Source organism: Paroedura picta, chromosome 2 (genome assembly GCF_049243985.1).
Source record: "Paroedura picta isolate Pp20150507F chromosome 2, Ppicta_v3.0, whole genome shotgun sequence".
Taxonomy (NCBI): Eukaryota; Metazoa; Chordata; class Lepidosauria; order Squamata; family Gekkonidae; genus Paroedura; species Paroedura picta.
The window spans coordinates 10757311-10780827 of NC_135370.1; the positions used below are offsets into that span (position 1 = coordinate 10757311).

The following is a 23517-nucleotide window of genomic DNA, read 5'->3' on the forward strand; positions in this document are numbered from 1 at the left end:
TCCCAGCAGCCGGCTCAAGGTCGACTCAGCCTTCCATCCTTCCGAGGTCGGTAAAATGAGTACCCAGCTTGCCGGGGGGTAAACGGTAATGACTGGGAAAGGCACTGGCAAACCACCCCGTATTGAGTCTGCCATGAAAACGCTAGAGGGTGTCACCCCAAGGGTCAGACATGACTTGGTGCTTGCACAGGGGATACCTTTACCTTTACCTTTTATTGCAAACCCGGGGAGGGGAGGGGAGGGGAGGGAAGGGGAGGGGGTGGCGTTTACCTTCCAGTGCCTATTTCAAAAGGACGGCTGCAAGCTTTCCCTGTGTAATGGATCAGATTCCCTGTAAGTCACAGGGTGGGAGGCTGGTACTGGCATAATGGGGAAGAAAAGACAAGGAGCCGGCTCCTGGCTCTCCCCCCCTCCCCCTGCGGAGCCTTGTCACAGAGCCTCCAGCTGATTCTCCACCGGCAGTCAAACGGAGGAGAAATCTTCTGCCCTCCCCGAATCAAGTGCAGAGCACTTTATGTTTCAAATCGGGGGGAAATAATCAGAAAGACCCGAGCTCAAATCGATCTGAATTCAACTGGAATAAATAAAGTAAGTGCAGATTCAGTCTCAGAATCCTCCCATGGAATTGTTTCTGCTGTCTTATCAAAGACTACTTCAGTTTGAAAGCACATTTAGATCCATTTCTCTGATGTGGGAACACGTGGGCTAACCATAGAAATAAGAATTTGTTTGTTCCGAGGCTCCTCTAGTCAGGGGTGCTGGATAGGTGGGGAAATATCTCTCAGACCTCTTTTCTGTGCTATGAAGAAAACGCTTGCTGTCACGATAGGCAGGAAGGGGTGGGAGGAATGCCAGACTCTTGGAGGACTCTGGTGGGTGAAGTCTCACCTTGGACAGAGACTTCTCAGGGGAAATGAATCTGCTTGTTGTCAGGCCTGGGATTTTGGTTTCCCCTCCACTGCAACAGTCAGCTTTTTCACATTCTCACTTCCTTCACTGTAAGTTCCTGTTTCTCTTGGGGGGGGGGGCTGGGGGGGTGTCTGTCCTGCACGTATTTTGATCTTTCTAGTGGACCATTTAATAGGACATTGGTTAATGTTCAGCGTGTCTCCTGGCAGATTTAAACTGTTGTTTTTTATATCTGCAGTTTTGTAATATTGAATCCACCAGCTTTGTAATATGGTAATATTTTGTAATGTTGAATCGACCATCAGCAGGAGTGAGAGCAAAATATGTGCAGAACAAGAAAGAATCCTGAAGCAACAGTAACACACAAACAAGGAAAATACAAATAGGAAAAGTCATAGCTGTTGGGGGCTAGAGTTTTGTCACCAGCAGTAAGAACGGAGTTCCGAAGAGCGCTCATTGGACAGGAAATTTAATCTTTTCTTGAATTGTCATTTCAGGGTGGGGAGGGGGGAGGGGATTTCATGTGTGAATGCTTTCCAAAGGACGAGAGGTTGTTTCAAAATAGTTTACTAAAGGGGAAGGCTTTGCCAGTTGATTCTGCTGATTGTTAGCATAGCTATTCACCGGTTCTGACAGAGAGGCATAAATACATTTAATAATGGATCACATCATGAAATAATGCTATGGTGGTATAGAGTCTCTGGCAAGAGTCTCTGGCATGAAAAGTGGCCAAGTCCCAATTTGGGGGGGGAGTTCTGTAAAATACATTTTTGAGCTCATTATGCATATTTGTTCTTTCTCCCCCTCCCCCAGTCTTTAAGAATACAATCAAAACTAATGCTAAAATTGCTCATTTAAGCCAGTATTTTTCAACCTTTTAACCATGGAGGACCCCCTGAAGTATTCATCAGGCTTTGAGGACCCCCAGAAGTGATGCCAGCTGGCCACACCCCTGGAAGTCATGTCCCACCAGAAGTGACATTACCCAGCCACTCCCACTGGATGTGCCATTAACAGACCACTCCCACATTGTAGGAAGTGGTGTTACCAGGCTATTTCCTTTGTCACCAGAATTGGCATATCTATTAGACCCACCCCCTGCTCACCTTCATTTGACTTACACACATTGCTAAAGATGCCAGCCGGGGGGGGGGGGGGGGACTGGCCAAAACCCAAGGGCCATCAGGAGGCCCTCCCAGGAGGGCCGGAACTCCAGAAGCACTTTCTCATTGGTTGGTTTCTGGCACAGGGACTGTGGGGGGTCTGGGGATCCCCTGGAATTGTTCAGATAACAGAGATCAGTTCCCCTGGAGGAAATGGCTGCTTTGGAGGGTGGCATTGTGCCCCACACAGGGTCAGGCATGTCAGACTCCAGGTGGGATTCCCTACTTTCTTCCTTGCTATTGGGGCATGCAGCAGGAGAGGGAGAGATGTAGGACTATGGGCTATGAAGAGCCAGCTTCCTCTTCCCCTCCCCCCCAGCCACCCTCCCCACACAAGTCCTGGCTCCCTTTCCTTTGTAAGCTCACAGTTTTAGGCAGAGAAACAGAAACTTCCAATAGTGCTGCAGGAAAGGAACATTCTCCATGGAGTACAAATATTAACAAGCAGTCTTGACGAGGACTGTGGGCAGGGAAGAGCCAGTAGGCAGGCTCCACCTTTTCCCAGCTAGGAAAACCGTCAATGGACTAAACTAGCGATCCCCAACCTGTGGGCTGCGGACCACCAGTGGTCCTTCGACTAATTGGAGGTGGGCCCCGAAGGACGCCTTCCCCCCCCCAGGCCCTTTACTTCATCCCCCCCCCCGGCCCTTTCCAACACACTTCGGGTGTCATTGTCTCCCATCACTCCCAGATGGGACTATCTCGTTGTAGAGAAACAAGCTCAGGGTTCCCATTGATTTGTCACTGTCATGAGTTAAAATTTCCATGAAAATAAAATGTTCCTTCTGTTCATTGTTGTGGCGTGTCTGTATCTTATTTTGAAGGGATGTTTAAACATTACCATAGCGATCAGAGAGCGTTAGGGCAGTGGTTGAGAGTAGAGGAGTAAACTACATCCCCCACCGGGCCTCAGTAAAAACCGTTGAGTGGTCCCCGGTGAGTGGTCCCTGGCGTTGAGTGGTCCCCGGTGATAAAAAGGTTGGAGACCACTGGACTAAAACCACTCATGCTTGAGGGGAAGGGGGAATGAGGAAAATGGCCAGTTCTCAAGCTTAACTAAGGCAGCAGGGGAAATGCCAGGGACCACTTCCAACCCCCCATTGCAGACCCCTGGGGGTCCATGTATCCCCGCTTTGGTTTAAGCATTAGCCATTTAAAGATCAGAAGAATGGAAGTTTGGCAAAGACTATTTTCAGAAAGTGAGACTAGTTTTCTCCCCACTACATAAAATAATATTAAACTTTCTTACTGAATGTGCAATGCATTGAGTAAAAAACAACAAATCCACAAATTTGGTTTCTCTTTTCTCAGGACCCCCCTGATGCTCGCTGTGGCTTATGGGCACATAGATGCTGTTTCCTTGTTACTTGAAAAAGAAGCTTCTGTGGATGCAGCCGATATCCTGGGATGTACCGCTCTGCATCGAGGGGTAACTCTGTCTTACAGCACTTGGTCCTGTGTTGTTTATGTATCTATGGTTATCAATTGATTTTTGATATTTCTGTTCTGAAATACACTGGATAACATTAGTCTGTAGCAGTAGAACAAAAATCCAAGTTTTGTAGCACTCTGAAGACATTTCATGAGTCAAAGCTTGCTTTGTTAAAAAAGATGGGATAAGTTGAGATATTATTTTAAGTACAATCATAAAAAAAATTAAACTGAGAAGCATCAACTTAAGAACATCAGAAGAACCATGCTGGATCAGACCAGGGGTCCATCTTGTCCAGCCTCTTGTCTCACAAAGTGGCCAACCCATTCCTCTGGAGGGCCAACAACAGGTAGAGAGGCCAAGGCCTTCCCCTGATGTTGCCTCCTGGCTCTCGGATTCAGAGGATTAGTGCCCCTGAATGGGGAGGTTTCCCTCAGTCACCATGGCTGGTGGCCACTGACAGACTTGTCCTCCAAGAATCTTATCTATAAGAATGCCAAAGAGCCCTGCTGGATCAGACCTGGAAGAAACCATGTCTCTCACAGTTACCAACCAGGGCCAACAACAGGGCAGAGAGGCTGAGGCCTTCCCCTGAGTTTGGCTCCTGCCTCTGGGATTCAAAATCAGCCTTACTCTTTAAGCTTCTGAATAGCAGGTCCTGAGAAAGTCAGCATGGGAGGGCCATGTTCTCCAGAGCCAGCTGTAGTTAGCTGAATGCTGTACCCTCCGGTGTACCCACTCATTCCACCTGTAATTTAACCTTATAAATGATTTGGATGAGGGATTAGAAATTTGCAGATGATACTAAACTGGGAGGGGTAGCAAACACAACTGAAGACAGCAACAGAATACAGGATGATCTTGATAGGATCGAGAAGTGGGCTAAACTGAATAAAATGGAGTTCAATAGGGACAAATAGAAAGTTCTGCATTTAGGTAGGAAAAACCAAATACACCAATATAAGATGGGGGAGACTTGTCTTGGCAGTAGCATGTGCGAAAAGGATCTAGGAGTCTTAGTAGACCATACATTGAACATGAGTCAGCAGTGTGACTCAGTGGTTAAAAAGGCAAGTGGGATTTGGGGTTGTATCAAACGGTGTATGGTGTCCAGATAACGAGAGGTGATAGTACTGCTTTACTCTGCTCTGGTTCGGCCTCACTTGGAGTACTGTGTTCAGTTTTGGCCACCCCAATTGAAGAGGGACATTGACAAACTGGAGCGTGTCCAGAGGAGGGCAACAAAGATGGTGAGGGGTTTGGAGACCAAGACGTATGAAGAAAGGGTGGGGGGAGCTTGGTCTGTTTAGCCTAGAGAGGAGACAACTGAGAGGGGATCTGATAACCATCTTCAAGTATTTAAAAGGGTGCCATATGGAGGATGGAGCAGAATTGTTCTCTCTTACTTTGGAGGGACAGACCAGAATGAATGGGATGAAATTAATTCAAAAGAAATTCCATCTAAACAACCGGAAGAAGTTCCTGACAGAGCGGTTTCTCAGTGGAACAGGCTTCCTCGGGAGGTGGTGGGTTCTCCATCTTTGGAAATTTTTAAACAGAGGCTGGATAGCCATCTGATGGAGAGGCTGATTCTGTGAAGGCAAAGGGGTGGCAGGTTACAGTAGATGAGTAATTGGGATGTGAGTGTCCTGCATAGTGCAGGAGGTTGGACTAGATGATCCAAGAGTTCCCTTCCAACTCTATGATTCTATCTGATGATTTCTCCACTTCAGCCTGACTTTTAGCCATTTTTAACAACCTTAACTAGATGCTCTACAGAAGAATCGCTGCTGTTTAAAAGTAATTTAACCTTATATTTTATTGTTTTAACTCCTATATTTTATACCACTTTGTACACTGCCCTGAACCAGCCTGCTGGGAAGGCAGTCTAAAAATCTGTCTAATCTAAGAATGAAAGAAAACTCATGGAAAACTTACAGTATAGATTAAGTCAATAGACCACCCCTGAGGCTGTTCTTGCTGGAGGTCAAAGGCTCCTTCTTTCCTAATTTGCCAGAGTTCACTTTCGGCTATGAAACAGACTCACAAGATCTGGCTCCTTCCAATAGCAGCTTTTGGTTTTGGGGTGGCAGATCAGTATAGTGCAGGGCAAATGTACCTGCTAGAATTGTTCAGCTCAATGACTGTGATATGTTGTCCGGAATCGTTGCCTCTGTCCTCCACCTCTCATTGTGGAATGTTTGTCTGAGATGCTCACAAGCGGTGCTTTGCGGGGCTTTGGCACCCATTGAAATGGTTGGGACGTGGGCTCAGGACAGGCACAGGGAATAACTTTATACAATGAGTAATAACACTGTGGGATTCACTGCCAGTAGTGAAGGTCATGAAGGCCACAAACAGAGAGCGTCTTAAAAAGAGGCTGGAGAGATTCATCCAGAAGAGGCCTATCAATAGCTATTTTCCAGGGTCGCTGAAGCGAGCTTCCCTCTGCAGAGGAACTGGGAAGGCAGCAGTAGGGGAGGGCCCTGAGCCGTTAAATCCCAAAACCCCAGGCCAACACAGGCCTAGCTACCCCAGGGAAAGTTACAGACTTTAGTAATCCCACCAATTCAGGAAGCTCTGTGCTTCCTTCTCTCTCTGTTGGTTACTACTGGACAAACTGGAGTTTCTACCTGTTACGACAAACCACAGTTAATACATATCTCTGTCAATAAGCTACCTACAAATCATAGTTTATAATTCTTGTTTAGCACCCTCCAACTATGGCAGTTTGTTGGGCAGTCCGAATGTGGCCACTATGGATTTACTAATGATGATTACTAATCATACTGTTTTCAGAACAAACGTAGAGTCCATTGGCACCTTTAAGACCAACAAAGTTTTATTCAAGTTCTATGAGCTTTTGTGCACATGCACACTTCCACATGAAAGCTCATACCTTGAATACAACTTTGTTGGTCTTAAAGGAGCCCCTGGATGCTAAATTTGTTCTTCTGCTTCAGACCAACCCACTTCATACTGATTTCATTCATTAGAGTTTTTCCATCCACAGCTAAATAACTAGAGCAGGGGTAGTCAAACTGCGGTCCTCCAGATGTCCATGGACTACAATTCCCAAGAGCCCCTGCCAGCGAATGCTGGCAGGGGCTCATGGGAATTGAAGTCCATGGACATCTGGAGGGCCGCAGTTTGACTACCCCTGAACTAGAGCATCAGTCTAAACTGGTAACCAAGGAGATTTGCTTTCAGCTCTATTACTGTAATGCAAAGGTGGCCACACTGTGGCTCTCTGGATGTCCATGGACCACAATTAAAAGCCTGGGCCTTTGTTTCCATGCATGCCAAACAAAAAGGCATTTGGGAATTCCTATTGTGAGGCCACAGCGTTCGCTGGCAGGGGCTCGTGGGAATTGTAGTCCATGGATATCTGGAGGGCCGCAGTTTGACTACCCCTGATGTAAAGGTTTAGATTACTTTGTCATAATTACTCGTGCCTTCGTAATGATTTCTTTTTGTGTGTGTTTGATCAGATTATGACGGGACATGAGGAATGTGTCCAAATGCTGTTGGAACAGGATGCTCTGATTCTGTGTAAAGACGCCAGAGGCAGGACACCCCTACATTATGCAGCAGCTCGTGGCCATGCCACATGGCTGAGCGAATTAGTGCAGTTGGCGCTTTCAGAAGAGGACTATAATTTTAAAGATAATCAGAATTATACTCCGTTGCACTGGGCTTCTTATAATGGTAAGCTTTTCTGTCAAACTCAAATTTAGCATAAGGCATGTAAGGCGGGATAGCTCAAGCCAATGTCATCAGATCTCAAAAGCAGGGTTGGCTCTGGTGATTACTTGAATGGGAGACTACCAAGGAAGTAGAACGCCCCAGAAGATAGAGATAGAGTTCAATGAGTTCTGAACATGCTAGAAAAGTAGGCAAATGCGAACAAGATGCAATTTGATAAGGAGAAGTGCAGAGTTCTACATCTGGGCCACAAAACTGAGAAGCATGACACTGGGGGCCATTTCGCACAAAGGGAAAAGTAACATGGTCGGCGCTGCAGGGGTCAGCGCAACATTTTGTAGCGTCCCACCTTCATTTTACACTAGAGAGCCCTGACTGCTTTTTTCTCTGCGATCGATCGTAGCGTTTGCAGCATTCCTCACCTCCTTCCGAAGAGTGAGGAACTTTTTATGAGTTTCCAGCGCCTCCCCCAGCTTGTGCCTGTCAGTCACTCCCGACAACCAATCAACTTGCAGCATGGCACTTTAGACACCCGCGGCTCACTGCAAATTCTTTTTTTTAAAATATGAATTATGTGATGAAATGAGAATCCGTTTATTCACATATGCATTGGTTGGGACACGTTTTTAAACCATCTTGCAGCCTCACAAATGCCTATTTGTTGCTCCCGTGGCTTTGCCATTTTTTAAAAAAACGACGAAACTTCGCTCCCAGAAACGAAGGGGCGGAAGTGGGGGCGGAAGATCTCCTCGCGTGACGACTACTGCCCTCGCCTCCTGACTCTCCTTTGGCTGGCTGCTTGCAGCAGCTGGTGGGATCTCCCCAGGGGAATCCACTTTTTGGAATTACACTGATCTCGCTACATCTTCCGATTTGTAGCGAGATCAGCACTGGGAGGAGGCGGGAGGCTGATGGTGTTTGTGCGGAATGGCCCTCAGTGTGTATACAGTTACAGTTCTCTTAGAGCTGTTCTTGCCACGGGGCAAACTGAGGCTACACGCGTGACTCTGCAGTTTTCATCTTATAGGCCCATTATGCACAGCCATAAGGCCCGCACTCCCGGCAGCAGCGCTTCGGTTAAAATCACCAAGAACACATGCTGCCACCGTGAGTGCGGGCGCCTCCCGGCCCTGGGCTCTGGAAGACCCGCATTAAGCGAATGCGGGATCTTCCGGAGCTTCCCGGGTAAGCCGGGGCTACGGCAGCCCGGCGCTGTGCATAATCGGCAGCGCCGGGCTTGTCGAGCTGCTCAGCCTCGACCTGTGGTTTCCCTTAAGGGACACCGCTCACCACTGCGGGCTCCATGGCAGCATGGAGCTGGCAGGGGCGACCCCCTGCCACCCCCCACACCCCCCAGCCCCTCCCCACTTCCCCCGCCCGCGCCGCCGCACTTACGTCAGCCGGGCTTCCTAGCCCTGGCGTAAAGCGCTCGTGTGCGCGCTACGCCGGGGCAACCCAGCATGCCCTGCGCCCGTGCGTTCATGGGAAATGACGGGGCATTGTGTGCGGAATCTGGCACCGTGCATAAAGGGCCAAAGACTGAAGGCTTTTTAAGCTCTAAGGAAACAGCCCTACAGGGGCTTGCTTACCTTCTGGGGGACTTGTAAGGTCTCCCAGTGCCCAAATTTAGAGCTTCTAATTGTCACAGCGGAAGAAAGAGGATGCATGATGCATTCCAGCTGTGAACAATAAAATTTCTCCATATTGCAAAGGTCTTTTCAACCATCTGAAGCACTTTGTGGCTGTTATCTGATCTCTTACAGGCAATGAAAGCTGCGTTGAGGTACTGCTGGAACAGAAGCCTTTCCAGAACTTTAATGGGAACCCATTCTCTCCTTTGCACTGTGCTGTGTAAGTAGCAAGAGAGGCATCCTATTTGATGGACCGGCACAGGGAAAACTCACAGTGTATGAGAAGATTCAGATGGGCAGCCGTGTTGGTCTGAAGTAGCACAATAAAGTCAGAGTCCAGCAGCACCTTTAAGACCAACAAAGATTGAGTCAGGGCATGAGCTTTTGAGTGCTTGAATAAATCTTTGTTGGTTTTACAGGTGCTACTGCACTCTGATTTTATAGTGTACTAGAAAATAAGCCCGCTGTCGAAGAAATATAGCGGGCCCTAGCAGAGGGGGGGAGAACAGACTGTGGGGAAGGAAGGAAGGAAGGAAGGAAGGAAGGAAGGAAGGAAGGAAGGAAGGAAGAAGAGGAAAGGAAGAAGGGGAGGGAGAAAAAAGGGCAAGGGGTGGTTGAAGGGATGGGTAGAAGGGAGAAAGAAAGGAAGTAAAGGAGAGAGACAGGAAGAAAGTAAGACGGAAAGACAGAGAGACAGGAAGGAGATGGAGAAATGGAGGAAGTCAGGAAGTAAGAAGGAAGGAAGGAAGGAAGGAAGGAAGGAAGGAAGGAAGGAAGGAAGGAAGGCAGAGAGGTGGGTGAAAGGGGAGGGGACAGGGGGGCGTAGGTTGGGGGAGAATGGGGGGCGAATCGGGAGGGGGAGGTGGGGAGAAAAGAGGGGGTAGAGAGAAGTGTGTGCTTGGATGTGTGGAGTGGGGGAGAGGAAGTCAGGAAGTAAGAAGGAAGAAAGGAAGGCAGACAGAGAGGTAGGTGAAAGGGCAGGGGCCAGTGTGTGTGTGAAGGTTGGGGAGGAATCGCGGGGGGCGAATGGGGAGGGGGAGGTGGCGAGGGAAGAAGGGGTAGAGAGGAGTGTGTGCGTGGATGTGTTTGGTGGGGGAAGGTGTGGCAGAGCGCGGTCGGTGGGTGGCTGTGTGTGTGTGTGTGTCTGTGTTCGCTGGGAAGTGGCGGCGGGGCAAGGGGGCGGCTATGGGGGTTTGGGTGGTGAGGCTGTGTGTGTGTGTGTTTGTGTGTGGGTGCAGGGAAGCGGCGGTGGGGAATGGCCATCGGGAAGGGACCCCAGGTGGGAAAGGAGTAGGGATGGGGTGTCTCCCCCAGGCGGCAGTCATTTGGTGGGCAGGGAGTCCCCGGCAGCCGCGCTCTGCCCCGCGACTGCCGGGGGCTCCCTCGGGCGGCGGCATGCATGCATGGGGCTGAGGGAGGCCCGTGGGCTGGGCGTCCGCCTGCCCGTGCGCCGTGAGGGAGGCCGTGGCGGCGGGCGCGGGCTGGGATGGCGGCGGCGGTGCCGGAGGCGGGCGGGGCGGCGGCGGCGCGGGCGCGTCGGGTGGCGCTGTGGGGCCGGGCGCGGGGCCTGTGGTGGCGTCTGCGGGCGCTGCAGGCGCAGCAGGTGGGTCTGGCGCGCGACGGGCGGCGTGGGGCGGCCCCCACTGGGCTCGGCGGTGCTGTGCTCGGAGCTCCGCCGCTTGGCCGCCAGCGCCTCCGCCCGCCTTCGCGCCACCCGGCGCGCCTGCGACTTCAACGCCACCGACAGCGCCTCCCCGCCTGCCTCTGCGCGGCTGCCGGGGGGTACCTTGCGGCCGGGCTGACGCCTCGGAGGCGCTTCGCGGCTCCGACGCGTCAGCCCGGTGGGAAAAGGAGCAACTGCGAGCTGCGCTGCGCGCGGCTCGCAGTTGCTGGGGCTGGGAATCGGAGGGACCCATCGGCAGGCGCTGCGCGCCTGCCGATGGGTCCCTCCGAATGTCTGTCCCGGGGAAGGGTCCAATCCGGACCCTTCCTCATCACGGACAAATCCCACCTTAGAACCCCTTAACCATTTATTTTGTCTGTGGCGCCTGCGGCACCACGGGCGGTTTAAAGATGAGAAGTAAAGCCATGTAGACAGTTGTATTCTCGGGTCCTTTGGGATCCAGTAGCTTACTTTCTGTTAAAAATGCCCCCTTAGCAGATTATGGCAGTAGGAATTTAAAGTGATAATTTTCCACATTCCTCATGCATAAATGCATGCAAAATGGTAACTATCACTGGGAAAATGCAGACACAGCAGACCGCTCAATCACTGTTAAGACCCAATGGGAAATAGATGCAGTCCTGTCACTGTGCTTCCAAATTCCCCCAGGGGTAAAAGTGTGTCCTGAACATGCTGTTCTGTCATCTCAATCCCAGAAGTAATTGTAAAGTTCTCACGTATGCAAGAAAACCCCACTGCAATTTAACTGTTTTGCCACCACCTTACATGCACTGTTCTGTAATGTCATATTTTACCTGACAGTAACATTAGGAGCAATAAAAGCCCTCTTCAAAGCCAATAATCTCAGTTTTGCTTGATACCTGTCAGATGATACTATGGGCTCCTCATTGGCCCCCTGGTGAATTATAAGAGCCAGATGCATATAGAGCCCAACAGCACTTTTAAGACCAACAAAGATTTATTCAAGGCATGCACTCGAAAGTTGTAGAGGAGGAACAAAGTTTGAGTCCAGTGGCTCCTTTAAGACCAACCAAGTTTAATAAGAGGTATAAGCACTTGTGTGTCTGCATACTTCTTCAGATACACATGCACACAAAACCATCCCAATAGCCAAGATCAGCCCTGCTTAGCTTCCATGATCTGACCGGATTGGGCTTGCTTAGGTATCCGGGTCAAGGCTGAGATGGAAAGCTATAGAGGGTAAAAAAAAACCTAAACGTGTGTTGGAAGGAATGGAACAGTGACTCAGTAAGGCAAGAAAGAGGATTCCAATCTGTACTTCTTCCTCCTTTACAGAATCAATGATCATGAAAACTGCGCATTGCTACTCATTGGGACCATTGGCGCTGGCATAATCAATTGTACAGATGACAAAGGAAGGTAAGGGTGGTTTGGATGGAGCTCTTTGGCTGCTCCCAAAGGGGTGGGTTTCCCTGAGGAGGTGGGGGTCCTTGTGAACTGGAAAGGCGCTTCTGAACTCTTATATCTCAGTCAAACCTTTCATTCGCATAGAATATACTATCTTCTAAAATACAGAGTTTTGTTAAGATTGGGTTGAATTAACTAAGTCTTTACTATTTTTGTTCCGTTCGCATACCCAGGACTGAAGACTATTATCATTAATTCTAGCTAATGGACAATATAATAATATAGTTCATTTGTTATGGCTGTTGACACCATGTAGTTGAAATCCTGTGCTCCTTCAAGTATAAAGCCAAAAGCCACAATTATAGTACTGGAACAAAGATCTGCTACAGTTTTCCTAGTAGCTGCTGATCTCTGCATAATTCAAGGTTAGACTAGAGCAGCCCCTTTTCTGGTGCCTGACAGGTGCTTTTAGCAAGTGGGCGGGGTTAGGTGGGGCTTGATTGAAAGGAATCCTGTTAAACGGAGCTTCCCCCTCAAATGCTGAATTTACTATTACGGTTGTATACAACCTCGATCCTTGACATTTTATGGTTGGCTCCATCTCCTGCAGCAAACATTTTGTAAGTGGCTTTTCGCCCTAGGGCAAGCATTTTACGATTGTACCCACCCTCTTTTGTCAGAGTTCCAGATGTGCCCACAGGCATATGTTGCGGACCCCTGAACTAGACAGTGTGTGACTCAGGTTGGTTTGGGGGACTCATGTTGCGTGTAGCATCAAGGGAACTAACATCCACCAGTTCAACAAGGTTGGATTTAGTTCCCAATCACAGCCTAGGGAGAGGAGGGGTTTCAGCCTCCCTTCTGCCCCATTTCCCACAAGCTGAAATGGCTGTGAGGACAGGGCTACTTGCCCCTTTTGGTGCATGATATAGTTGAGTCCTCACTGGCAGTTCCCCTGTACAGGTGTTGCACAGAGGGTACTAGTCAACATAGGAAACAAGATTTTCTTTTGGCTCATTCTGTGTTACTTGTTACTTGTTACTTTGTATATAACAAGTTATACTGGCCTTGAAGAGTGTGTGTGTGTGTGTGTGTGTGGGGGGATTTCCCCGTTGTTTCTACACTTAAAATTCCTTGCAACAAATATTAACATGTAGCAGCTTGTTTTTTTGGATGTCTTTGCTCCTAGAACACCACTCCACGCAGCTGCCTTTTCCGATCATGTGGAATGCTTGCAGCTTCTTTTAAGCCACAATGCACAAGTAAATGTTGCCGATAATTCAGGGAAAACCCCACTTATGATGGCAGCTGAAAATGGGCACGTGGGCGCTGTAGGTAAGTATTTGATGGCCGATGAGGGCTTTTAGTAACTTTTGCATAGGTCTGTACGATCTTCTTTCCGTTTGGTAAGAGGAAGCGATAGCTGAACATGTGAAAATGGTCCTTGAATGAGATACCTACAGTTCTGAGCCCTTGTTTGCCTAGAAATAACTATACCGGGGTAGTCAAACTGTGGCCCTCCAGATATCCATGGGCTACAATTCCCAAGAGCCCCTGCCAGCATTTGCTGATAGGGGCTCATGAGAATTGTAATCCATGGACATCTGGAGGGCTGCAGTTTGACCACCCCTGATCTATACAGTTGAATGACATGCAGAAATTGTTGTTTTTAGAGAACCCAAGATTCAAAAACTATAAGGCAATGGCTCAAAATACTGATTTCTAAATTTGTTGCATTACCCTTCTGTAGACCAAGCAGGGTTGGCCCTGATCAGTCCTTGGGTGGGAGACCACCAAGGAAGCCCAGGGTTGCTACGCAGAGGCAGGCAAGGGCAAACCAGCTCTGCCCTGGATGGCCCAGGCTAGCCCGATCTAGTTAAATCTCAGAAGCTAAGCAGGGTCAGCCATAGTTAGTACTTGAATGGGAAAACAGCAAGGAAGTAAAAGGTTGCGACAAAGAAGAAGGCAATGAGAAACCACCTCTGAACACTTCTCACCTTGACCTGATGGCCAAGGCCAACCCAATCTTGCTACATCTCAAAAGCTAAGCACAGCCAGCCCATATTAATCCAGGGTTGTTCTTCAGAGGCAAGCAATGGCAAAACACCTCTGTTAGTCTTTTGAAACTCTTACAGGGCTGCCCGAAGTCCATGGTGAGTTGACCCAGGGCTGATGCCAGGCTTTTTTACACACAGACACCCTCATTTCTTACCAATTTTCAAAAATAGATGTCTTGTAAGAAAAAAATGAAAAGCACAAAATTTGAAATTGCTAAAGAAATTGTGAGAATATAATACGTTAGTTTATTTCCCCTGTTCAAAACATTTTTAGCACACAAATCATGGAATCATAGAGTTGGAATGGACCTCCAGGGTCATCTAGACCAGGGGTAGTCAACCTGTGGTCCTCCAGATGTTCATGGACTACAATTTTCATGAGCCCCTGCCAGTGTTTGCTGGCAGGGGCTCATGGGAATTGTAGTCCATGAACATCTGGAGGACCACAGGTTGACTACCCCTGATCTAGACCAACCCACTGCACTATGCATGAACTCACCCACAGTGACCCCAATTTCATGCCCAAATAATTCCGTCCCACTACCAAAAATCTCCAGAATTCAGCCTGGCCTGGAGGGAATTCACCTACTATCCTACATTGACAATCAGCAATCCCTAGGGTATGGAAGGAAGGGCCAAAAGAGACAAATACTGGCACATCCCTTCCTGCCCACCTACTCACAATCTGCCTAAGTTCAAAAAATCATGATTATCTAGCCTCTGCTTAAAAACCTCCAAAGAAGGAGAACCCACCACCTCCCAAGGAAGCCCATTCCACTGAGGAACCACTCTGTCAGGAACTTCTTCCAGATGCCACTGACACTGGAAATGTGAGAAGGATCCTTAGTGCAACAGAAACATTAGGCCCATTGTGCAGCAATGATTTTTCCAAATTCTTGCAGGCCTCAAGTGCATCTTCCATGGATTTTTTGTTGATACTGTATGTGTCATACAGCAGTGGTCCCCAACCTTTATTAGGCTGGGGACCGGCAGGGCATTAGGCCGCGCCCGCAGGGACCGCGCCCGCGTGGGCCACGCCCACGCTTTGGGCCGCGCCCGCGCTTCGGGCCACAGCCGCGAGCCGCACCCGCTGATCGGGCCGCGCCCGCGGATCAGGCCGCGCCCGCGGATCAGGCAGCACCCGCGGGCCGTGCCCGCTGATCGGGCCGCGCGGGCGCGGCCTGCACGGGCACGGCCGGCCCTGATTCCCTCTCCCCGCCCTCCCGCAGTAAGAAGCTTCCCGGGCCGCAAGCTTGCGGCCTGGGAAGTTTTTTACTGCGCGGGGGGGGGGCGGGGAGAGGGAGCCGCGGCCCGGCACCATGGCCTTTGCGGCCCGACGCCGGGCCGCGGCCCGCAGGTTGGGGACCACTGTCATACAGGAACTCAAATAGGGAATTATGTTGTTGTAGCTGTTGGAATCTCTCTTCAGCAGATTGTATCGCCATGTCTAAGACAGCGTAATAGAAACCTGCTTTGAATTTCTGCTTGGATCTTGAGGTGCTACTTCTCGGTCCTCAAACTCAAACTGCTGTTTCTTTCTCCATTTTCTAACTTGTTCTTTCTCAGAGCTTGGCAGCATTTCTAGCTCCTTTGCAATCTTGGTAGCATCTTTCAAAACTTGTTGAAAACCCTCATCACACCTGCAGTCCTTTAGGTACTTCTTGGTCACTTGTGGTTGGTTTGTAGCTAAATTTAAATCTGCTTCCTTATTTTGTGGTAGCTTGCTTGCAAGATTAATTTCAAAAAAGGAAGTTGTACCATGTAACAAGGGAGACCACAAACTCAAACTTACAAATTGCATCAGTGAGGTCCTGACTAGCTTCAATCTGACTTGCGCTATCACAGATCTCTATTAAAGCTTCCAATATACTACCAAGTTGATAACTCAGTGGTTTCAAAGCACTGATCCAACTCTCCCACCTTGTTTGACTCAATGGCTTAATTGTTATGCATGATACATTGCTAGTTAGAATTTGCCAACGTTGATGCAGAGTAATATTTATAGATCTGTTGAACAAACTGAAGAAACTAGTTACTTCCAGACAACACTTAGCAGTCTACCAAGTTTAAAGAGTGTGCATTTCAGGGCATGAAAAAGGCATGTGGATTTATATCCAGGACTCTCCTTTGTACGTTATTTTCTGTATCTATCCTGTTACTCCCATTACCTTTACCTGAACCGTGCAGATTCTCAAACAGGTATCCCATTTGCTCAAGCTGTCTAAAAAAGTTTCTGCAATAAATGCTCCTTTAATAGAACAATTCCCAAGAAATTTTTCTTTTATTATAACCTCAGGCTCAATCATTTCATGATCTGATGGTTTGATGACATCGCTATAAGATACAATCACTGTAATTTGCTCAGTATGACTCACATCAGATGTACAGTCCAGAATAACTGAGTAGCATTGAGCTGAGTTTGCACATGATAAAATGTTCTGCTTTATAGCACCTCCTACAAGCTGTATAAGCTCATTTTGGATATATTTTCTGCATTTGCAAAACTGAGCTCCATATAGCTGTTTTTGTTATTTTATCAGCCACTGCTCCCTAGAAAAATTGCTATATTTTCAAAATCAGTTCAAGATCAGTCTAGGGGGAAATCTAGAACTGTAGTTAGCACAAACCTCCAGTCCAGGCTAAGCAAGACCAGGAGAGAGTTAGGTTTAGGGTGTAGCATGTTGCCTGGGGATGAAGGGTGAGCAACAGAGAGGTTATAGTGTCTCAGCCCATGTTATGTGACCCTTCACTCGAGGCTTTGCTGCTGGTGAAACACATCAGCAGATCCACTAGGGCTCTGCACATTGCTACAGCAGAATTTGCCACCTTTCTTCCCTTCTCTTGCAGCTATTAAAGTCTCTTTCTGCCCATTTCTTTGCAGACATACAAGAATAGCTGTGGAGATTTTAGTGTTTTCCACTCTCGCTGTCCTCTGGGGTACAGATTACTGTAAGAAGTTATTTCATTCCTTAGCTCTGGAGGCTGTTCTCACCCCCCCCCACCTTTGTTTTTTCTTCACCCTTGCTTTGCTTCCTCGGGTTGCTGAAAAGGTCTTTTGCAACATTGGAAGCTTTGTCCTAGCCTTTTTTCCTGGCTGGAGCAATAGAGGGGCTTCTTTGGAAAGCCAGTTTGGTGTCGTGGTCAGGAAAGCGGACTTCTAATCTGGCATGCCGGAGTCAATTCTGCACTCCCCCACATGCAGCCAGCTGGGTGACCTTGGGCTCATCACAGCACTGATAAAACTGCTCAAGCAGTGATATCAGGGCTCTCTCAGCCTCACCCACCCCATAGGGTGTCTGTTGTGGGGAGAGGAGAGGGAAGGCGACTCTAAGCCACTTTGAGACTCCTTCAGGTAGAGAAAAGCAGCATATAAGAACCAACGCTTCTTCTTCTTCTTCTACTCCCTGCCCCATTGCCTGTTGTGAGAAAATGGGAGGGAGAATTATGTTGGATTTGACAAGGAGTTTGTTAGAAGCCAGGAAACAGCTCTTTTTCTGTAAGCTCAGCATGAGTATAAGCTACTAGTAAAACCAACAACTAGACTGTGACCCCCCCCCCGCTCCCAAAGAAAACTCCACATTTAGACACAAGCAGACCAAAGGACCTTCTTGCCAGTGCGCACAATTGGTAGATCGAGGTTTAAAGTGACTGCATCTGGCATACGGGATCTTATAATGGTAAGCTCGCAGGATCTTCGCAGCACATTGGTCAATTTCATGTCTGACTGGATCCTGCCTCAGCAGATCCACAAACACAACGGAGATATTTTGTTTGCTTGCTTCTTTTAGCTTAGCGATCCCCAACCTGTGGGCCGTGGACCACACGTGGTCCTTCGACTAATTGGAGGTGGGCCCCAAAGGATGCCTTCTCCCCCCCCCCAGCCCCTTACAACACACTTCATTGTTGTGGCGTGTCTGTATCTTATTTTGAAGGGATGTTTAAACATTACCATAGCGATCAGAGAGTGTTAGGGCAGTGGTTGAGAGTAGAGGAGTAAACTACCCCCCCACCGGGCCTCAGTAAAAGGCGCTGAGTGGTCCCCGGTGAGTGGTCCCCGGCGTTGAGTGGTCCCCGGTGATAAAAAGGTTGGGGACCACTGTAATTTAGCCAATATTTGGAGAGCTAAAAAAGTGGTTTCAGTTCCTCTTGAGTCTTCTGGGATAAATGTGAGCCTCCTAGGCAATTTTGAGATGCAGCATGACTGGCAACATTATCCCAAAGCAGGATTCATGTTTGCCTTCTTTTGAGAGGCCTACCTAAAGTATTGCCTATCTAAAGCCATACCCATACTGCTGTTACTCAAAGATCGACATTTACAGATTGCTAACACCTTTTCCACCTTAATAATTACTCGAACTAGCCCATTTTTGCTACAGTTTTCTGGTATTTGCTTTCCCTACTGGGAAATGTCTTATTTAAAAAGTTAGAGTGAAGTTTTGAGCTGCTTGATTGTCCCTTGAGAGGACCATTTCCCTACCCTGTGGGTGTGGGTGTGGGGGGGTCTCAGGAAGTTTTTTCCACTGCTGCTGCCTATTGGCCCTGGTTGCTCATTTATAACCCCAGCAGGGAGACCACGGTGACTAATGCCTTTGGGACTCTTGCAAGTGGGAGGGGGCAGTGGGCACAGTAAATGGAAAACTTTTATGTAAGACTTTACCATTAATTAATGGTATCTTCCATAGAATTATTGTGGTATTTATCTTAAACAATTTTTTTAAGTCAGTTGCATTTTTTTCAAGAAAATGTGCCAACCTCAGGTCAGCTCTGAGGCCTGCACCCTGGCGACTGCCGAGATGGCCTTAAGGGTAGCCTCAACCCAGCTTGACCACATTGTTCACTGGTCAGAGCTAGAATTAAACTACACCAACGGGATTGCGTTAAGCAGGGTCTAATCCAGTTACGCAGAGTGTTTCTCAAATGACCACTGCTTACAGTTCTCAGAGGCTACTTAATGAGAGCAGTAGCAAGGGATAAATAACCTACCTGTCTTATTTATTTGCATGATCCACTCCCTGCCTTTCCTGCTGACACTCAAGGTGGGCTGCAGAGTGCTCTTAGGACATATGATGTGGATGTAGGGTGGGAAGTCATGACGACTGTCGATGGTGATGTTAGCCGTTCAGTCAAGTCCGACTCTTGACGATCCGATGGCTCAGCTGTCGCCATGGTTGAACAGCTTTTACCGCAGGACTAATCCGGTGGTGTCCTTTGTTTCTCTCTCAGGTTTTTTGGTGAACACTGCCAAGGCTGACCTAACTCTGAAAGATAAGGACTTGAATACCTCCTTGCACTTGGCTAGCAGTAAAGTACGTTTGTGAGCTTATGTGTCTCTGTGTGCAAATATACGTTTGGCTATCAAAAATATAAAAACAAAATATTAGTAGTTCATCAGTGTGAGTCACAAGCCCATCGCCTGCACTGACCTCCAGAAGTAAAAGTCCAAGTTGCCCCACTGTTACAGGGTACCTGGCAGAACGGGAGGGAATCCTAGAGTGGGAAGGGCCCCTACAGGCCATCGAGTCCCACTTCTTGCTCAATGCAGGATCAGCCTCAAGCAGGCTTTCTCAACCAGGGTTTTGTGAAACCCTGAGCTTTCTTGACAGCCCTGGAAAGGTTTCCTGAATGAGTGGAAATTTATTTTTATATATAAATATATTCCAAATTTGTTAACATTTAAGTGATATGACCATATGTTGACCCATCCCCACCACTCAAAATGGTCAGTTATGGGCCTGGAGGGGGTGTGAGGTTTCTCATGTCACATGGTGCTCAAAATCTAGGTGGCATTAGGAGGTCCACTAGTAGGGCCAAATCTCCAGACTCCCTTCCACTGTTGCCCCCAAGCCCCAAAAAACTTATTTAACTCTGATAATTTTTTCTTGTTCTTCTGCAAATTCTAATAGCTTCTGTTATTGAGTTAAAAGTAAGTAAACAAATGAGCCTTTTGTAAACATTGTTATGTATTCCAGGGTCATGAAAAATGTGCCTTGTTGATACTTGACAAGATCCAAGAACTGAGCCTTATTAATGCGAAAAATAATGCATTACAGACGTAAGTATAGGCAAACGAAATGTGCTTCACAAAATTTTTGCATCCTGCAAACGTGGCTTCCCTCTGTGTTCTTTTTTTGTTTTGAAGCCTATTGAAATTTTGCAGAAATATTTTTATAGTATCCTGTACTATAGAACCAGTTTGGTGTAGTGGTTAGGAGTGCGGACTTCTAATCTGGCAAGCCAGGTTCGATTCTGCACTCCCCCACATGGAGCCAGCTGGCTGACCTTGGGCTCGCATGGCACTGAGAAAGCTGTTCTGACTGAGCAGTGATATCAGGGCTCTCTCAGCCTCACCCACCGCACAGGGTGTCTGTTGGGGGGAGAGGAAAGGGAAGGAGAATGTAAGCCGCTTTGAGAATCCTCCGGGTAGAGAAAAGCGGCATAGAAGAACCAACTCTTCTTCTTCTTCTTCTTCTTCTTCTTCTGGATGGATACTCCTAAATACATCAAATCAAATTAGCTTAATGGCGATATTTTGTTTCCTAGGCCTCTTCATATTGCTGCGCAGAATGGCTTGAAGATGGTGGTTGAGGAGTTACTGGTGAAAGGTGCTTGTGTACGAGCCTTGGATGGAAATGGTAAGTGAACAGAACTGTACTTTCTTTCATTCACAATAATCGTGCGGCACAAATAATCGTATTTGTAAAATGAACAAACAAATTGGTTGCACAATGCCAATTATTGAACTAAGTAACTTGTGCCATTTCCTAACCAAGAAAAGTTGTGTTCTGTATTTTAACTCATTTTATTTGACATGCTAATTGATATAATTTTTTCAATGCATTTTTGGGGCTTGTGGTCATGTATTGAGGCTTCGAATTTTTTAGCTGTCCAAAAGATTTTGTCCTTTTACATTTGAGAGTCCTGCGTTAAATGCATCATTAAAACATGCTTAGAAAAGCAATCAGTGTGCACCCTGAGCCATTCTGAGATCATACTATTTCCCATTCTGACCACACTGTACGTATAGGAAGTTGCTGACCCTCTGTGAACTTTTGGGTGGTAGAGCACCATCAAGTTGCAGCTGGCTTCTGGTTTTCAAGGCAAGAGACTAGCAGAGGTGGTTTGCTGTTGCCTTTCTCTGCATAGCAGGCTCTGGGCTATCTTGCAGGTCTCTCATCCAAATAGTAACCAGGCCTGATCCTATTTAGCTTTCAAGATCAGGCTAGCCTGGCCCATCCAGATCAGGGCCATGTGGACTTAGGTGCATGAAATGCTGCTTAGATGCATGAAATAACACCTTCTCTGGAAAACTTTAAATTTTAATTCTGTGTCACCAACTACTTTCCCCTCTGGAAGCTCTTAAATGGCAACCTGATAGGGAATTAATAGCCACCCATCACTTTGGCCAGGATCCAGAGTTAGAATCAGAGAATTATAGAGTTGGAAAGGGACCTCCAGGGTCATCTAGTCCAACTCCCTTCATAATGCAAGAACTCACAACTACCTGCCTACCCACAGTGACCCCAGTTTCATGCCCAAGTCATCCCCCCACCAAAAATATCCAGTTTGGCTTGACACAGTTCCTGTGTTACTAATTCTGCACAGACCTTCGGGCTCTGGATTTAAATGTCTCAAATACCAATTATGAGGGAACTTCCAGCAGTCATTTTGGATGTGACATCTGACATCTGCTATTCAGAGAAAAAAATCAAAAAGCCCATTATATACCCACAATTCTTCAAGCATTCCTCAAAGCAGTTGTTTAGTTCCTGGACTTTGAGAGCTGAAGATTAGTGACCAAACAGAATATTGGCCAAGGAACAGAGAGCAAAATGGAAGTTTAATCACCTTTCTTCATGTTTCATTTGCTTGGAATCACCAAAATGACGCAACAGATTGTGTGTGCGGAAACTGGAGGGGGAGGGTCAGGAGGAATAATGTTTTAATATAAGTAATTTCTATCCTACACAGCAAGTTGCTTTTCAGACCAAGGGAACTTCCAGAATTTGTTTGTGATTTGGCATAGCTTTGGGGGAAATCTTTCCTAGGTGGCGTGGTATTTAAAACCCATTGGATAGCTCTTTGGATCCCAGACATCCAATTACAAAGAAATTTGTAAGAATGATTTCCCCCTAAACTGAGATCCATGTCCAGGACCAATTGATCATCTATAGAAGGTTAGATTTTGCTGTCGGTGAGCACAAGGATCGCAGGAGCTGCTATTGCCCCCCCCCCCCCCCAGCAGTGGTTTTCCGGCCTCAGAAAAATTGATTCCAGGTCATAGGGTTCTGCATGGATCAATGGGGCAAGACACCTACAGTGAGGCAAAGGTAGGGGGTAGTTTCCTTCTACTATTTTGTCCTCTTCTCCTTCCTTGATGCAGCTTCCTGTCCCCTGTAGCTATCAATCCACAAGGGCTCCATGGCCCCAGGGTCAGACAGGACTTCTGGGGAGGGGGAGAGGAGCAACAGCAATGACATGCATTTCTGAGCACGTTTGGCTGAGACAGATCCAGCTGGACTGGTCGAGAACCAATCTGATGTGGTAGTGAAGAGTGGCAGCCTATAATCTGGACTTTCTCTCTCGTGTATACTATACTGGACTATAATCTTGACTTTCTCTCAAGTGTATACCCAGGTAGTGTCCAGGGCAGTTGCCTTTAGCTAGCCATGGAACCATTTCATGACCTCAGCTCATCTGTTCTTAGCTAAAGATAAGGGATAAATTGTCCATTAACTGCCCAACTGTAAACTAACCAATCATTTTTGACGTGTCTAGATTTCTCCATCCTGTATAACAGTGGTCCACAACCTTTTTATCACCGGGGACCGGTCAACGCTTGACAATTTTACTGAGGCCCGGGGGGGGGGGTAGTCTTTTACCGAGGGATGTCGCTGCTGCCTGAGCCCCTGGTCCACTTGCTTTCCCACTGGCGTCACTGACTTCCCACTGCCTACTGGGAGGCGCTGCCAGCAGCAGCTGCACAGTGCCACGCCGAGGGGGAACCCTAGCCATGGCGGCCGCTGGAGAGCAACAAAGGTGAGCCGGCGGCAGAGTGGCAGGGCAGCTCCCAAGGCAGCGGCCGGGGAGGAGGACGAGGAGGAGCCGTGGCCCGCTACCCACTGATCTACGGACTGGTCCCGGTCCCCTGGACTGGGGATTGGGGACCACTGCTGTATAAACAAGGGGTCAATACTCTTGTTGTTGTTAGGTGCGAAGTCATGTCCGACCCATCACGACCCGATGGACAATGATCCTCCAGGCCTTCCTGTCCTCTACCATTCCCTGGAGTCCATTTAAGTTCGCACCGACTGCTTCAGTGACTTCATCCAGCCACCTCATTCTCTGTCGTCCCCTTCTTCTTTTGCCCTCAATCGCTCCCAGCATTAGGCTCTTCTCCAGGGAGTCCTTCCTTCTCATGAGGTGGCCAAAGTATTTGAGTTTCATCTTCAGGATCTGGCCTTCTAAGGAGCAGTCAGGGCTGATCTCCTCTAGGACTGACCGGTTTGTTCGCCTTGCAGTCCAAGGGACTCACAAGAGTCTTCTCCAGTACCAGAGTTCAAAAGCCTCA

The 23517-nt window shown here is 48.0% G+C and overlaps 1 protein-coding gene across 9 annotated transcripts in view; it reads left to right on the plus strand.

Annotated features, from left to right (window-relative positions):
• The window catches only part of ANKRD44 (ankyrin repeat domain 44), a 158726-nt gene that overhangs the window by 126158 nt on the left and 9051 nt on the right, over positions 1-23517 (plus strand). For 8 of the 9 annotated variants that reach the window (XM_077319352.1, XM_077319358.1, XM_077319356.1 and 5 more), the window contains 8 exons: positions 3384-3501; positions 6996-7212; positions 8973-9060; positions 11821-11904; positions 13082-13227; positions 19173-19255; positions 19919-20001; positions 20490-20581. In XM_077319352.1, coding sequence (XP_077175467.1) covers positions 3384-3501; positions 6996-7212; positions 8973-9060; positions 11821-11904; positions 13082-13227; positions 19173-19255; positions 19919-20001; positions 20490-20581 — 911 coding nt within the window. Of the gene's footprint in view, positions 1-3383; positions 3502-6995; positions 7213-8972; positions 9061-11820; positions 11905-13052; positions 13228-19172; positions 19256-19918; positions 20002-20489; positions 20582-23517 lie in introns of those variants that run through there. The other variant, XR_013227993.1, reaches the window with a different exon arrangement.